This window comes from Notolepis coatsorum, assembly GCF_963971535.1.
Source record: "Notolepis coatsorum genome assembly, chromosome: 5".
Classification (NCBI taxonomy): domain Eukaryota; kingdom Metazoa; phylum Chordata; class Actinopteri; order Aulopiformes; family Paralepididae; genus Notolepis; species Notolepis coatsorum.
Window position 1 is genome coordinate 105978758 of NC_140169.1, and position 17893 is coordinate 105996650.

The following is a 17893-nucleotide window of genomic DNA, read 5'->3' on the forward strand; positions in this document are numbered from 1 at the left end:
TAGCATTTTTTGGGTGAACCCCTCATTTAAAAGGGATAGTTCTGATTTATGGAACCCTAGCCCTATTTCTTAAATACCAATGAAGGTGTTCATTGGTAGAGACCTTTCTCAGCACAATCCATGCTGTTCCTCATACAAGCTAGTTAGCCAAAAACTGGCCACTGAGCACAGAGTGACAGTTAACATCTTCCTGGACTTTTACTTTTAAAACAACACTGTTCAATATTATATATTTTACTGTATATTCTATATTAGAATGTGTATACATAACAACACTGTTCAATATTACACTTACTGTACACTTACTGTAGATTTTACTGTATATTCTATTAGAATAAACATAACATAGGAAATGTATATCCCGGAGCTGGGTATTTTTTATTCTTAGGCTTATTTTATTCTTCATTCGTGACTTGTTTTGTCTCCCTAAATGTTTACTGTTTACTATGAGCGATTTGTAGTGCCAAATTTCCCTCGGGATGAATAAAGTATTTCTATTCTATTCTATTCTAATGCCAAGTCAATGGGGTCAAGCTTCTGTGTTCAAGCTGACTGGCATAGCTTGTGCTGAGACAACTCTATACAATCAACATAATCATTGAGTCTGAATGTATACGATGTAAGAGTAAAGTAAACAGTAAACAAGGTGCAGTATACACAAGGTAACTGGCATGATATACTGTATGTCATACGTTGTAGTCCGTGCACATGTTGGTGGTTAAGAGTCAGACACACTTAGTGGTCAGACATTACTAATAGTTCTCAAGTTTTTGCTCAAGGGACATTTTTTCCCTGAGGCCGATCTGCTCGGCTGCCCAATCTGCATAGAGTCCTTTTTTCAGTTGGGTTGCATAGCAACGTCATAGACGTTTATCACTCTGTATGTGGCTTCAAGGTGACAGTGTCAATTGAATCTGTACCTAGCATCTGTACTGTACTGTACTGAATAGGCCTTAGGTCGGAGTAGGAAATTATTTGAGAAATTGTCTTTACCATGCTTTTCTGCTAGCTTGCTAACGTTAGCTAGCATGATGAATGAATTGGTTTTACTTTGCTCATGTCAGTGTATACGAGTATTATGATATGATTGTTATTGTGTTGTACTGCCAGACACTTGATCAAATTCATAATGCATTTGTATACATTTCCAGACCTATTTTAAAGGCAAAACCTGTCCACAGGTAGTCTTATTTAAGCTTAATTAAGCTAGCTTGACACAGCTAACAGTTCAGTACAGATGGGAGCATGCCTATGTTCCCACAGCCCTATGTTCCCACATTTCCTTTTTTCATACATTTGTATCTGATTTTATCCCACTTTCTCTTAATTTGGTAGCCAATCTAGTATCCAATTGTCCTCTGGTAGTAGAGGGTTCGTCCGGGAACATAGGGCTGTGGAACCATTGGGCTGTGGGAACATAGGGCCTAATTTTGAGAAGAATCGTAGAAATGTGAGAACATAGGGCTGTGGGAACATAGGGCCTCATTTTGAGAGAAATCTTAGAAATGTGGGAATATAGAGCTGTGGGACCATAGGGCCTAATGTTGAGTGAAAAGAAAATCTTAGAAATGTGGGAACATGGGGCTGTGGGACCATTGAGCTGTGGGAACATAAGGCTGACCCCGTACATGCATACCGATTCAATTGATGCTATCGCCGTGAAGCCACATACAGTGTGATGAACACTGATGACGTGGCTAGGCAACCCAACTGAAAGAAGGACGGGTAGCCACAGCCACATTAATCTGCCACCATGCTGTTGCTGGTCTACTACCTGTACTGCAGTGACTGTGCAGTAACTGAGGTAATCCATACTACTGCTCTCACCAGACTGTTGGGGTTAGTCTTCCTGGTCTCCACCTTCTTCTCGGCTGTGATCCGCTTCACTGACAGCTGGGCCTCTTTTAGTCTAAAGGGGAAGGGCACATGTTATTAAACAGGCAAGAGTACAGGTAGGGCTGTGGATGATAACCATGGATGCCTACCGCACTACCGCAGGGTTGAGCTCATTATCAGCATCACCACAAGTCTTTTTTTCATATTTATTTATTTCTTTGCTGGTGAAAGTTACAGGAGTACATATGGTGTGTAATATGAAACGTATAAGCTTATCATATAAACACATTTAATAATCATTGTTTAGTTATCATCCTTGCTTCTATCCTATGTTCGAGGCCTTCTGGAGAAACAACAACACTTTGCAGTTGCTCGTCACTTCAGCTTTGCGAGCGAGGGGGAGGGACAGTCCATTAAACATATGGGGGGTTTATTTTGTGCATGTCCAATTATTATTAATTACTTCTAGGCTTGAGTACAGGACATTTCTACAGGAAATTAAACTACCACCCAAAATGGATTCTGGCTTAATGTGGCCACTGCAAGTAAGCATAGCCTGAATCTCTGGAGTCCAGTCAGGTGATTTGCTGATGGAACGACCTGATCACAAGGATAGCGGTTACAACTACTTGAGCGTGCCTGGGCATGTATATTGTCCACGCTGCCCAGAGTGAAGACGTCTCACTCTGTACCGACTTTGCATTAACGTGGACTGCTCTGCTTCGAGTTATAGCTTACGTGGTCATCTGTTGTAACTTTTCAAGCTTTTAAAACCCCCGCCCCCCTCGTTGGTCACAGATTATCTCAACATTTTGGCTTCATATCTCATAAGGAACCACATGGATTACTGGCAGACAATCCCCTCGTGTAACAGGCAAGTGAACCCACAGACATAACTCAGGGCCCGGCTACGTTGTATTACCGTCCGTTGGTTTGTTTTTACATTAGAACCTAATTGCAGAAATAACAGTGGTACCGTATCAGTCAGTTCCAACAGTCACGCTCTCTGAACCTTTCTGTCGGTCAAAACGGACACACATCTGGCAGAGATGGAGACATCATCAGGCCTGTCCAATAAAACGGATACTAATTAAAATAAATAATAATTCAAAACAAACACTGACGGACAGACAAAATGGATCCACGTAGCTGGGCCCTTATACACACACAAACACAGTTGATTCAGTGTTTCTCTGCTCTCTCGGCTCTCAAAGAGCACCTACGGGTGGCTGCAATTAGAAACTGCCCCCGGTAAATGTCAAAATCCCGTCCCCCCACTCTCCCTTCCCACCCAACCCCCTCTAATGTACAGTTTCTTCCCCTTCGGACTTCTATTATTTTTTTACGATGTTCTCTCTTTCTTACACAGTACCGTATATTTGTATGTCTTGTATGTCATAAATGTCTTGATTAATTGAAAATGGAGGACCCTTATGTAAACAAGACGAAAGTCTTTTTCTGGTCTTCATCCTCTTAGAAGTTGTTTGTATTGAGCTGTACTGTATTGTACCCATTCTGCAATCTGTTAATAACGTTTTCAATCAATCAATCAATCCCTTTCGATTGTGTGTATATGTGTATGTGTAAGTGTATGTGTATGTGTATGTGTATGTGTATGTGTATGTGTATGTGTATGTGTATGTGTATGTGTATGTGTATGTGTATGTGTGTATGTATATGTATATGTGTATGTGTATGTGTGTATGTGTATGCATTGTGTGAACTCCCCTCCCACTAAAGGGAGGATGCAGGCACATACGTTGCTTCATCACCGCGGTAAGAACCAGTTTGATTTATAGATCAATACCATTAGATTCACACCATCACCGCCTTACGGTACAGATCAAGATAAAGTTCCATTGATCTGTATTCTGGAACATTCAGCACTTGTTTCAAATAAGGCAGACACTGTTCCAGGACTTACCCCTCGTAGTCGATGAATATGTTGGTCTGGTCTTAGTCAACCTTTGTTAGTCGATTAGCTGATTTTTAACCTTTGTTCCGTGCTGAATGAGTTATTTACAGAAGATAATTATAAGCACATCTCTGGTATCAAGATACTCTGGATTAGTCAAATAATCCTATGACTATCAGTCGATTAAGACGTTCTTTAGTGGAGGACAGCCCTACATGTACAAGTACAGTAAAGCTGAGACAGAAAACATTCATATGTTGTTGTGGCCTCGTAGAAACTCTAGTCACACAATAACAAACTATATGGTTCAAAGACTAATGGATGTGGTTCTGCACACACATGTAAGCGCATGACAAATGTGTGTAAACAAACACACACACGTACAATTTATTCTTCTTCAAATACCTTTCTTTAGAAATAGTCTTGTTCTCCCTCTTCCATCTGACCTTGAAGTCGGCGCAGAACTCAAACCAGAGCATGAAGAAGTGACTGGTAGCTACATCCTTCTCTCCTGCCCTGGGTCTCAGCCCAAAGTATTGCACCAAGTCCTGGAAGCTGAGGAACAGAGATGTCATTTTATTTGTGTTGGGTTTGCCCGTCCGACACCAGACTCTACACCATGGTTTCTTACAATTTTCACCTCAGTGACCCAAAATGTATTTCTTTGTGGCCTAGGCTCATTGAAACATTTCACAAACATATTACATATTATATCCCCCAGATAGAGAAGGGGGATATAATTTGAGAGGGGAGACATAACTTAAAACAGACCGACTGTACACACCACTATACAAAGCATGTGCATATCTGTCTGTGGGGTGAAGTTGTGGAAATAGTCTACCAGGTGAGTTAAAAGAAAGTAAAGTGCTGCTGATTTCAAAAGGAAGTACAAACAACGTATTCTTGAGAAATATGCCGCGGACGGTTAACCATGTGTTTTTTAATCAAATTGATTAGATCAAACTGTTCAGATTTTTTATTGCTGATTGTTGTTAATGATTATTATGTTTTTGGTTTTTTTTGGTTGATAACGAAGATCAACGATACATTTGAGATGATGCACTGGGTTAGGGCATTTACAAGCTTGTAGCTTCAGCCCTAACTTTTTCGGCAACTTGTAATTTGATTTGTGTGTGTTTGTTTTTTTGTACATGCTAAATGGCTCGAAATAAACTTAATTCATTCATTACTACATGGCCCCACCAGAAGAAGGTGACTATTTTGGGTCCCGAACCATAATTGAAGAAACAATGCTCTACAGTGTCTCTCTCATGAAACAGCAGTGCACCATGACATCGCTGGACATTGGTTATTGTGTCTCGCATTGCATTGAGAAGTCAGATGCCATTCAAAGGTACAATCTGTAATGCCATCAACAGCAACCTCTAGGCAAAAGAGCCCTGTGTGGTATTGCAGTTTATTCAACGTTTTTGTTTTGGTTTGATGTGCAGGTTGGCGTCGAGAGGTCTGGAGAAATTCACGGTATAATAAGTGAACTAAACTCCAACCCCACACACATCGGACCAAAACAAGAAAATGTAAACAAAGTACAATACCAAGCGGGGCTCTTTCGCCTAGAGGTCACAGCTCGACGGTGTTACAGATTCTACCTTTAAAACATAGATCATAATAAGGTGAGTAATGGAATATGGAGCGTACAAAGGGGGACAATAGTTTTATTCCCAAACCTTTTGTGTGCAGTCATCAGCTGATACTCAGCCTCAGCGTGTTCTTTCCGCGCTGTGGGGAAACAGACATGGAGATGCTTCAATAATAACCCGCCATCCAAAAAGAGAAGACATTTTCAGTCGTCGTAATCCTCCTTTTCCCTACGTGGAGTCTCTACGGACACAAATACTCCTAGAGACACACCGAGAACCTCTTGTGTGATGATGGCCCTGTCAAGCGGAGCCAGACGACCATTTGGCCTCTTCAAAACAGCAATTTGAAGGTAATTATTCAACAATGAGGCCATTCTTGCTGCCACTTTCAAATGGCTTCGTCTTTATCATAAAATAACAGGCACTACCCCACTACCTGTCTCTGTCTAGTCGGTAATGCCGTGTGATTCCGTTTCAGTCCCGGGACTTTTAAGAACAGAGAGTCTCTGGGAGACAGTGCAGTCTCCGAGCCCATCTGTCTCAAGCAGTAGTCTCTCTCAGTCATTGCCAAATCTCTGTGATCCCTATCTGTGTGTCTAGCCTAGCCTCTCTGAACCCATCCCACAGCCATCTATCCCGTCAGACGCAGATATCCAACTACCCCTCGCCAGAAAAAAGAGAGGGACAGGGACGTAGATATACAATTTCTAGCAGTAATCTGTAATGGATGGATAATTTAGAAAATAACCTTCCCAACCCTGACTGGACATAGTTGCATGAGGGTAAATATGATGATACATTTTATTTTAGAGAGAGAGCGAGAGAGAGAGAGAGAGAGAGAGAGAGAGAGAGAGAGAGAGAGAGAGAGAGAGAGAGAGAGAGAGAGAGAGAGAGAGAGAGAGAGAGAGAGAGAGAGAGAGAGAGAGAGAAAGAGAGAGAGAGAGAGGAGGGGGGGTATTACAATAGTGCTATTTTTGGAGGGCACCTACAGTACAGTCTGATTATAGAGTGTAGACAGTGCCTATATTTGGTTTATCATTTGAAAATACACACACACTATACCCCTGGTTACAACAAGTTTACACTGGACTGTAGATACTCACCACCAAGAACAAAAGCCTCCATCTTGTCTTTAAAGGGCTGGAGGTGCTCCTCAGGAGACTGTGAGCACACCCTCTGTATGTCCTTCTCACACACTGGGAGACGAGAGACAGAGACACAGTTAAGGGCTCGGTTACCAGTGGCAAAATCAAAGGGAATCTCGTTTCTGTGTTACATTTTGAGAGAGAGAGGACATCGAGTGTAGCTCGGTAATCCAGAACGACGTAATTTGCATGAGTTATAGAGAAGAAAAGAGAGAGAGAGAGAGAGAGAGAGAGAGAGAGAGAGAGAGAGAGAGAGAGAGAGAGAGAGAGAGAGAGAGAGAGAGAGAGAGAGAGAGAGAGAGAGAGAAGGAGAGGGGGGGGGGGGGGAATAAAGGGGTAACAGAGAGGTGGAGGTTATGGGATAGTCAGAGGTTATCACTGTGGTTTCCCTTTCAGATAATGCTTGTTTAGATGGACTGAGAGATGGCGGCAGCAGACCCCCCCCCCCTCTCTCTCTCTCTCTCTCTCTCTCTCTCTCTCTCTCTCTCTCTCTCTCTCTCTCTCACTCTCTCTCTCTCTCCACCCGTGGCTCCAAGCTGCACAGTCCCCCCCCCCCTCTGTCAGATCGGTGGATCATAGGAGCCAGCCTACTGGGCCAGTCATAATACAGGCTGCGCAGGGAGCCCCCACAACCCCACACTGCCACGCCCGATAAAACTTCTCCCAGATAAGATTACAAAAGAATACTGTTTTCTTTCGGGATTTGTGTAAACTGTGGCGACGCGGCTATATCGACTCTGTGTGGGGAGCCGTCCTTTATTGTACCAGAGGAATATGTTATTTTTCAGACTGAAGAGAGGTCATAGGGCACTGGTATAAACAGAGGCAAAGAGGGCTTACTGTTGAAGAAAAGGGCATTTTGAAACTAAAATCATGTCTACCGTACTGGTAGGTAGTAGTACCTATAGGACTTCATTGTGTGGCCTAATGTGTGTAACCAGCAGGGTTAATAGGTCACAAGTGTGTTACTGACTATGCCACCCCCTATTTGGTAGGGGAGGGGGAAACCCTGACCACAAACAGTTGCACAGGTAAACTTCAGTAATGAAGCATCAGTCAGTGTGGGTCGAAAATGCCTTTACATTTATTTAAAAGGCCAGGCTAGGTAATATTCCAATTAAAACAACCCTTTACAGCCCAACAGAATACTCCACGAATAAGACAAGTGTGCCACTGTGAAACAAAAGCAAAACACAGCAAACCTCAACTTATATCACCATATCAGAGTGAGTGACCTAGGCCCTAAATCGAGACGACTGTGCCGCTATTGACAATTTAGATGGATGCGTATCACAGTTGTCTCTACACTAGGGTGACCATATTGTGATTTCCAAAAAAGAGGACACTCTGCCCCCAGCCTCAAGATACTTAAATGATACTCGAAGTTTACTCAAAGATGCCTTATTAATTTTATATTATTTAAAGTATGCCTCCTCTGTATGGATAGAAAATTATTATTTATATTTTATATAACAAAATAATAGCTCTCTATAACCAAAGTTACTCAACATGCTTTATTATGCCTAAAGTAATCTCTGACAAATCTCAAGAAAATAACTTAAAAATCACAGACAGTATAACAAAATAATATCACTTTTCAAGTCTTACTGGACAAAAGAAATTACAAGAAAATATGAATTAATGTTCTAAATAATACCTCTTTTGTATTAGAAAATCCAGCTTAAAAAAAGATATATATATATATTGTATCTTTTCAATGTAAATTATAAAACAGTAACCTCACAAAGATACTAATTTAAAAGTGCACTATGCCGTTTAGGATTTGTACATTTGCATAACTTGCCATTAGTGTACACAACTAATTTATTACACACGTAATCCTTAGAATGATTGTATCATTCATAAGCATCTTATATCATCATAAATCAAACGCTGCATACTTCAATCAATGCGGTCAACTTTGTCATTAATCTCTCGCCTCGCCACAGCTTTATTTTTTAATGTTTTTCTGTGTCCATGTGAGCTTTGAGATCTCCAGCACCTTTATTAGACACAGAAACATAATGGTCAAGCTTCGCACGCGTTGCACTCCGCCTCCCATTTGTCTCGACCGGGATGGTAAATTGGGAATTTTCTCTGCAGTTAATCTGTAATGTACATTTTCGCTTTGGCTTTGTGAGCAGAATCAATGCTGGTCCGATCTGTCCGCTTCCTCCTCTGTTTGTGTGTGAGCGTAGTAGACCCGCCCACAAAGCAGTCTTCACTGGTAATACGTCACACGCAACAGAGGAACTAGCATCTGCAGCGACGTAATTTTTGTCAGCTGATCAGCAGAAACAAGAATGACGTTGCTACAGATGCTAGCAGTTAGCTGACAACTATCATCATCATCACCACCACCATCACCATCATCACCACCACCATCACCATCATCACCACCACCATCATCATCACCATCATCACCACCACCATCACCACCACCATCATCATCACCACCACCATCACCACCATCACCATCATCACCATCATCACCACCACCATCATCATCATCACCATCATCACCACCACCATCACCATCACCACCATCATCACCATCACCATCATCACCACCATCATCACCATCATCACCACCACCATCATCATCACCACCATCACCATCATCACCACCACTATCACCATCATCACCATCACCATCATCACAACCATCACGACCATCATCATCACCACCATCATCATCACCACCACCACCATCATCACCACCACCATCATCATCACCACCACCACCATCTTCACCACCATCATCATCACCACCACCACCATCATAACCATCATCACCACCACCATCATCACCACCACCATCACCATCACCACCACTATCATCACCATCATCACAACCACCACCACCACCATTATTCTTAACCCAGTACAGCACTCCCTATTTTTTCTTTATAGGGATTTGATTAATTAAAGTGAGGCCTGCACCAAAGTCTACGGAAGCTGAGAGGACGACGAGAGACCGTGTCTGTGTCCGAAGGAAGGAGAACGCGAGAGCACGCAAACTAAAAACGCACCGCAGAAAGAACCGACAAAAACAACGCCAGCGCTGCAAACCAGGCATGGGGGCAGTTCAAAACAGGCAGCACAAAGGAAAGCTTGCGATGGGGAGAAGAAGATCCAGATGCAGATTGCACGGTGGTTGGGAGACTGGCCGATAAGACAAGAGCTGCGTTGAGAGCTAGAGAAACCTATCTGTGGCACCGCATCTGGTGGGCCACACTGGAGCCCAGTTGATACAGTCGGGGAACGCATCTTCGCATTGTGCCCAAGCAGAGATACAGCGGGAGAGAGAGGCCTGTGGGGGAGATAGGGAGGAGCTCCCCCTGGAGATTACATGAAGAGAGGGCAGAGATGGTCGACAGGGGCACAAAGGCAGCTGCGGGAGGCACAATGAGGACAGATATGATGGGCCGGATTACAAGTTAGATCTGAGAGGCGCCACGGCTGTATCAGCATGAAAGACTCCTCCAAGTCTCCAAACACACACACACACACACACACACACACACACACATACACACACACACACACACACACACACACACACACACACACACACACACACACACACACACACACACACACACACACACACACACACACACACACACACACACACACACACACACACACACACACACACACACACACACACACACACACACACACACACACACACACACACACACACGCGGACAAACATGAGTATGCATACAGGAAACACGGATACGTGGAAACATGTATACACACACAGTCACACACACAGAAAGAGAAAGCAAGCCACACACGTTGTCCCCTACATGACCATGGACCGGTGGCCGGTCCGAGCGGCTGGCGTGCTGAACGCGTCATATGGGTACACTTAGAGACGGGGGGGGGGGAGAACACATCTAAGGAGGACTAAGAGAGGAGAGGGAAGCTTTTGTTCTGGCGTGTAGTTTGACTTGGGGGGGTTGGTCAAAAGAAGCCAGCGGGTCCTCCACTTTAAGCATAAACAATTTCTCAGCGGCTGGGGCCAAGTACTAAGAAACCAGGCTGGTGGGGGTGGGGGTGGGGGGCTGGTTTGGGTCGGCTGATGTAAAATGATGCCAGACTAGGCTGAGGTTTAGTCTGTGGGAACTCTTAAGGGCAATGTGAAAATCATGGTGATAGAGTTACACGGTTCTGCCTTGAGGTTTTAAAACAAAAACACACAACAGAATGACCACAAGAGGCAAGTCTATTCCGGTCACCGAGTCACAGGCATGTTGAAAGAATGTTGTCAGGCCGTTCAAAGGGGGTGTCTCGTTGTGTTTCTTTGGGAGGGGGAGATGTTTGAGGACATTGGTGTAACCAACCAACCGATATTTAAATTGGGGTGTTCTAACTATTGCCATTATCATAGGGGTGGGCGCTTGTATTCGCCAAGATCTTGGGAGTTCAACGACTCCACAGGAGTTGTATCCAAATGTCACATGAATTGAAAAAGTGACTCTTTGAACCACTTCAATGTGGTTTGGACATTTCCATGGTTTGGACGTACAACTCTTTTCAAAGTAAGTATCACGTAATTACGTTGTCGTGAGTGGTTGCTCATACCTGCCAGATCTCTACCCAGATGGATCAGGTCCCTGGCCAGGTCCTCAAACTTGACCTGGGCCGCCTGGAAGACGTCCTGAGGTTCAGGAAGTGGGAACATGCTCTCCTCTGAGCCGGCATTCTGGGGGAAACAAGCAGATCACAACACGGCAACAAAACATCAACCTCTTGACCGGCTTCTATCATCGGCTAGCATTTGTCAAGCCCCACAGAGTAGGCGTAATGACGTAGGATCACAGAGCAAACCTCAGGGGGAAAACCTCAACATATCAGCACGCCTACTCTCAGAGGCACGATAAATAACATCCATTGATTCTGGAAGGAGACTAAAGGAAAACAAAGCTTTGTTCAAGATAAACTAGGCTTGTTTCCAATGGAAAATCAATCAAATCTATGCACAGTGAAGTGAACAATAACCACGGAATGACTTTGTCTGTGGCAAACAAGAGGGATGTTTACCTCATCGAAGTTGCGTAGATAATAACAAACCACATAGTCCACCAGACTGATACGCTTGTCCTGAGAAGAAAGAGAAGAGCATCACTACAGAAACCACACAACACTTGACTGCGATCCTTAGGACTCCCTGGAAGAAGAGATCTTGTATCTCAATGGGACATTCCTGGAAAAATGAAGGATAAATAAAATAAATTAGTCCATAGATTTGTGCCATGATATCAAGCATACAACAGTGCACAGACCCATGCCGTAGTTATGTATGTGTATTTAAAACAAAAACACAAATGACCCAGGACCCTCTTGTAAAATGGCTAATAAAGCAATATTTTTTTATTCTTAAATATCTTATTATGCTTTTATATCATTTATAAACAGCAGTAGGATTGGAGAACAATTCATCTGGAACAACAGTGTAGGAACCATGCAAGAAGGTGACCTTTACAATAGATACCTATGTACAGTATACATACATACATTCATAATGTACATATTAGGGCTGTACCGAATGTAATTTTTTAACATTGGAAGCTTCTATTGAAGTATTCGAACGAAGCTTCGAATGTCTGTCGTCATATTTTATGACGTAATAATTTTCTTTTTTAAAGATTTGTTATTTTTTTTAAATAAATATCCTCAAACTAAATCCTCTATTTGAATAAAGTGATTAATCTGATTAAATTAGTCTTTATTTTTATTAAATCAACTTTCCAATATAACTCATCAGTTTCGTCAACATAAATAATCCAATAAGGGCACTGTTGGTACGAAAGTGATGGTGACGTCTTGATGGAGCGCCGAGTGCCAAGCGGATGCAGATAGGCTACATCATTTATGATAAATGTTTTATTTTAATTTGTATACATGTATAATAATAATGTAACATATAATATATGTATAATATAATGTATAATGTTGTATAATACTATAATATTAGTGTAGCCTAATCTTTATCTGCAACTGTGAAGAAAACCCCCATTGGTTTAAACAGAATGAATAGACACATACAAAAATATATATATATATTTTTTTTTATTACAATTTTTAATTCGAATATTGATTTAGAATTCGAATGTCAACATTATGATCGAAGCTTCGAAGCATTCGGTACAGCCCTATACTTGCAGGACATACAATACCCATGCGTCATTCAAGGCCTTACTCTGCTCTTGACATCCTTGAGTTTAGGTAGGATCTCCAGGTCAAAGCCATCAGCCTGGCCCCTGGTCCTGTTGCCTCCATTCATACGGTTCCCCAGAGCCAACACCAGCCCTATCACCTGCCGCACGCTGACCTCCAGCAGAGTCTGTATGAAGACATGAGCACTAACATAAACTTGCATAAATGGCTTACTGCAGATGGATTGTTTTGCAACTATATTTATATGTACACAACGCAAAACATTATTCATCTTAAAGGAAAACACCAACATTATGGGAAATGCGCGTAGCCTCTTCTCCAGAGTCAGACAAGAAATTAGATACCAATTTCCTCTCTATGCGTTCAGTAGAAAGCTTAGGACAAACAAATGGAAGCTGATCCATATGGACCACCTAGCCTAGCAATTGGCCAAAGACACCTCCTGGAGTTTTAAGCTAGGCTTTTAGTCCATAATTGCTTCCATTAATTTGTGCTAAGCTAGGCTAGCTCACAGCCGGATAGCTTTCTAATGAACGTGAACCAGACATAAGCCTAGAACAGTGTTTTAATCTCGTGTGGGTCGGGACCTACATGTAGGTCATAATGGGTCCGAAATGATACTGTGGAATTATCATTATGTAAGTTCATTATAGGCCTTAGCCCTCAGTGATGTACCTGGCGAACGGGAACTGAACGTACTGTATTTCCGCTAGATGAACGTAATTGTGAACGCGTTCATTCCCGGCACTCTATCACAGTATAACTTCATTCAAAAGTGTGCCAGATTTGGGACGGGCGCACGGGCGCGCACACACACACGCGCAACACACCACGTGGAGAGACCCGAGAAACTTGTACCATTGCCCCTTCAAGACAATGGTAGGGTAAACACTGATAAATAATCACAGTGTGATGGAAATGCCAGTATTCTGATTGCTGTCTGTGGTGGGTTGTGGCAATCATTTTGACAAATAATAGCTTGCAGCAACTATTGAAAAAATAAACTATAAACTAGTTCATTTTTTAAACCATGAACTTTAGTTCAACATTTTGAATTATGAACTATCAACTGAATTAGTTCATTTAAAAACGTGTGAACTGTGAACTGAACTAGTTCATGTAGAAAGTGAACTTTTACAAGACTCTTACTTAGCCTTCTCAAGTCCATTGCATACAGATGTAGGCTAGTTTAGTCTGAAGAGGATGGATGAATGCTGTTTTGTTAACCTACACAACAATCTTCCAAATCACTTTTGGGTCTTAAGAATATATTTATTCAGAAATGAATAAAAAGTTTGAAAACCGCTGGCCAGGAATTATATTTTTAAAACACATTCCGGGCCCTGCCTTTGTAAACAACAACAACAGTAACTCTTCAGCCTTCTAGCTTCAAACAGTTGAAACAGTGTTCAATGGACCCAATAAGTCTGCGGACAGTTAGTCAGCAATAGAGCTCTGAATCACTCTTCAAGCCTGGCGCTCTGCAGCACAACACAGCTTTACTACAGACTCCCAGAGGCCCCGGCAGCTTGAAGCTGATTTTCAAAAATATATAAATATATATTTAAATTTAAAAAGTATTATCCGGCCTCTGACCAGCAGACAGTTGTACAAACAGTGTACTTTCACTGAGGAACGCTATGGTGGTATTAGTTTACAGATGCAGCCCTGGGAACACCACTTGGCAGGCCAGAAAATCTCTTCAGGCCACCCTGAGATTTCGGAATGTCTGATTACAGGGCCTGGGAGAGTCACAGACACTAGACTATGTTGGATTCTCAGTGCAGTTTATCTGTATCTGTTGGGAATGGGATATAAAGATAATTTCAGCAAATACTACAAAATGAGGGGTGTAGCGGTCAGGGGTGCAGTCGTAATATCAGAACTGCTTGGACGCCACGTGCACGCGCATACATGTTCCCTCGCGTGTGCACAGACCAGCTCAAGCAAACCCCCGACAGGGCTTGTATTTTGGTCTTGCACTTCTCTTTCTTTGTTATGCTATGCAAAGACTAGGTGATAAGTGCCGGGTACTTGGCGCACGGCGCAACAGTAGAGTGAAAGTTGTGAACGCATTTTTGTGTGCGCGCGCGTGCACATCCGTGCGCGCACTTCTGCTCAGCGAACTGCTAGGACGCCGTGGTACAGAGTGGTACTGTGCCACCACTGCATCACTGGTAACGGTACACAAAAACCACGGTTCAGTACGTACCTCGGTACAGGTTTTCGGTACAGTGGGGGAAAGTTTGGCTTTCCATGTTCCACTCAGTGTGAAGGGTGATGTAGTGTGCCTTTACTGTTAATTAAAATTAATAATCTACTTATAAAAAAGATTTATATTAGATTGTGAAAAAAACTGCCATCCGGTGGGCGTGGGCGTGAATGGCTGCATGACTGATAGGAGACACTTTCACTTTCATTGAGCTGAAGAACACGTAGTAACAAATTAAAGGGGAACTCCAACATTTTGGGAAAATAGCTTATTTAACATCTTCCCTGGAGTTAGACAATAAGATACATACCTTTTTTGTCTCTGTGCGTGCATTTTAGCTTTGGGAATAGACTCTCTGTTAGCATAGCTTAGCTTCATCACTGGAAGTGAGGCAGGACAGTAGCCTTACAGTGCCTTACAGTGTATTGCAAGGTCTGACATTGACCAAACTTGATATGCATGACCTTGGTGGGCTCTAGGTCAACTCCTGAAAAGGGGGTCATTGTCAGACTTTGCAATCAAAAGTTAGGGGGCTAATAACCCTTGCCATAATTTCAGTGCGCCCCCTAACTTTTGATTGCAAGGTCTGACATTGACCCCCTTTTCAGGAGTTGACCTAGAGCCCACCAAGGTCATGCATATCAAATTTGGTCAATGTCAGACCTTGCAATACACTGTAAGGCACTGTAAGGCTACTGTCCTGCCTCACTTCCAGTGATGAAGCTAAGCTATGCTAACGGAGCGTCTATTCCCAAAGCTAAAATGCACGCACAGAGACAAAAAAGGTATGTATCTTCTTGTCTAACTCCAGGGAAGATGTTAAATAAGCTAATTTCCCAAAATGTTGGAGTTCCCCTTTAACAACAACCAGTCGCGAAGACAGTGATTTGCACTCTGAGCAATCTCAAACCCTGATTGGAAATACTTCGGATTTTGTGGAACCTCGAGACAAAGTTGTATGCAAGCTATGTAAACTACAGCTGGCCTACCTTATTTTTTTTATGCTAGAGCTATTTTGGGAGTTCTAGCATCAAGAATGTAAGTAGCCTACTTTTCAGTTTTTAGCAGTTTATTGTAAATAATCCCTCAAGGTAAAACTTTATTGAATAGAGAAAGAAGCGTCATGCAGGTCCCTAATAGTTTGATTCCCGTTTCATGACAAGGAAATGGGATAACACACCTTGTTCGGAGGTGAGTTGTTGTGTTACTTGTGTGTATATGAATGTCCGTTCTTTCATTAATTTGATCTCCGAGAGACAGCCCCTTCTCAATCTAGCACCAATCCCCATCACGCACTGAGAGAGAGAGAGGGTGTGTGTGTGTGTGTGTGGGGGGGGGGGGGGGGGGGGGGTAGGTCTTCTAGCTCTAGCTTGTCGTTTGTGTTCGCCATACTATGAGGCTATGCAATCTACTCTGAGTAGTGTGCATGGGCTGAATGAACAACATCAGGCCCTTTGCACAAGTTCTATTTTGGGAAAGGGGTGTACCTGGAGTTTTGAATTTACTTTCGCACGCAAAAAAAAAGTTCCGCACGTGCGTTCCGTTAGTGGTTAAAATAACGTCGTATTTGTTCAGTACACAGTGCATACTGAACCGAAGGTCCCGTACAGAAACGGATAGGTATGAATACGCCCCTATACAAAATTGTTAGATAAAAAGAGAAATAATAATAATAATAATTTGCCTACCCAACCTTTAAGGACTCTTCCTTTTCTTACCTTGTTGACTGAAGAGATGATGCTGACTTTGCGTTGGATGGTGCTAATGCCATCAATGAAGGCGGACTGGAAGATGATACAGTGAGCTCTGCCTGCAAAGTCTGGGATCTGAGACAACTCAAACAGAAACCTGTAAGACACACACGCGCACACACACGCACGCACGACACACACACACACACATTAAATTACACATATTACAGGTACATACTGTAAGATTACAATATTTCAGAGGTTCAACCCCCTTGACACTATGGCTCTGTGTAAAATGTAATCTCTCACAACACAATTTAATCTCTAGCAGGTGGAGGATACTCACTGCTCAGGTCGGTCCAGCAGTTTCACCTGATCTTTGTTGGATGTTTCGTAATGTTTTTTGATCTTCTCCAACTCCTCTGACTGAGCTCTCTGAAAACACACACATGTGCACGCACACACACACACACACACAGCCACACGCATGCACGCACACACACACACACACACACACACACACACACACACACACACACACACACACACACACACACACACACACACACACACACACACACACACACACACACACACACACACACACAAAACAATATAGTATGGAAGAATACCATAGTTCTACAATATTAAATAAATACACAACATACACAAAAACCCAACAAACAATTAAACTAATTTCTAAGTGCAAGGTTACATGTAGAAGCTCAGCAGGTTAATTTAATTGGGAACACAGTAGAGTCCCATAAGAACACAAGTCAAGCTAATAAATAATACTACGGTACAATAGGGAATGTATTGAACTACAAGTGAACAATAAAAGTGTGCTGTATACATACATTTTCATATAGTGCTTCAATGGTCTCCAAGTCAACCACAGAATTGTCCACGGTCAGCACAGCTGTAGAATTTGACCGAACACAAAGATTAGGCCTTTTGTATGTGAGCCTCTAGAATTATATCCAACTGGGCATTTTTTTTCTAGAGGATCAAAGATGAGTTGAAAGATTAGATAAGTAAAAACCACGGCCCAGGAGGACATGAAGAGTTCACATGAAGGGTTTCAGATGAAGAGTTTCACATGAAGAGTTTCACGTGAAGAGTTTTACATGAAGAGTTTCAGATGAAGTGTTTCACATGAAGAGTTTCACATGAAGAGTTTCAGATGAAGAGTTTCACATGAAGGGTTTCACATGAAGAGTTTCAGATGAAGAGTTTCACATGAAGAGTTTCACATGAAGAGTTTCACATGAAGAGTTTCACATGAAGGGTTTCACATGAAG

At 42.5% G+C, this 17893-nt stretch overlaps 1 protein-coding gene across 1 annotated transcript in view; it reads right to left on the reverse strand.

Annotated features, from left to right (window-relative positions):
• Positions 1-17893, reverse strand: part of fmn1 (formin 1) — a gene marked incomplete at its 5' end in the record, with an annotated part of 81030 nt that overhangs the window by 563 nt on the left and 62574 nt on the right. The window contains 10 exons of the mRNA XM_084314211.1: positions 1828-1909; positions 4157-4306; positions 5440-5491; positions 6456-6548; positions 11094-11214; positions 11553-11612; positions 12712-12855; positions 16620-16749; positions 16939-17027; positions 17450-17511. Coding sequence (XP_084170337.1) covers positions 1828-1909; positions 4157-4306; positions 5440-5491; positions 6456-6548; positions 11094-11214; positions 11553-11612; positions 12712-12855; positions 16620-16749; positions 16939-17027; positions 17450-17511 — 983 coding nt within the window. The remainder of the gene's footprint in view (positions 1-1827; positions 1910-4156; positions 4307-5439; positions 5492-6455; positions 6549-11093; positions 11215-11552; positions 11613-12711; positions 12856-16619; positions 16750-16938; positions 17028-17449; positions 17512-17893) is intronic.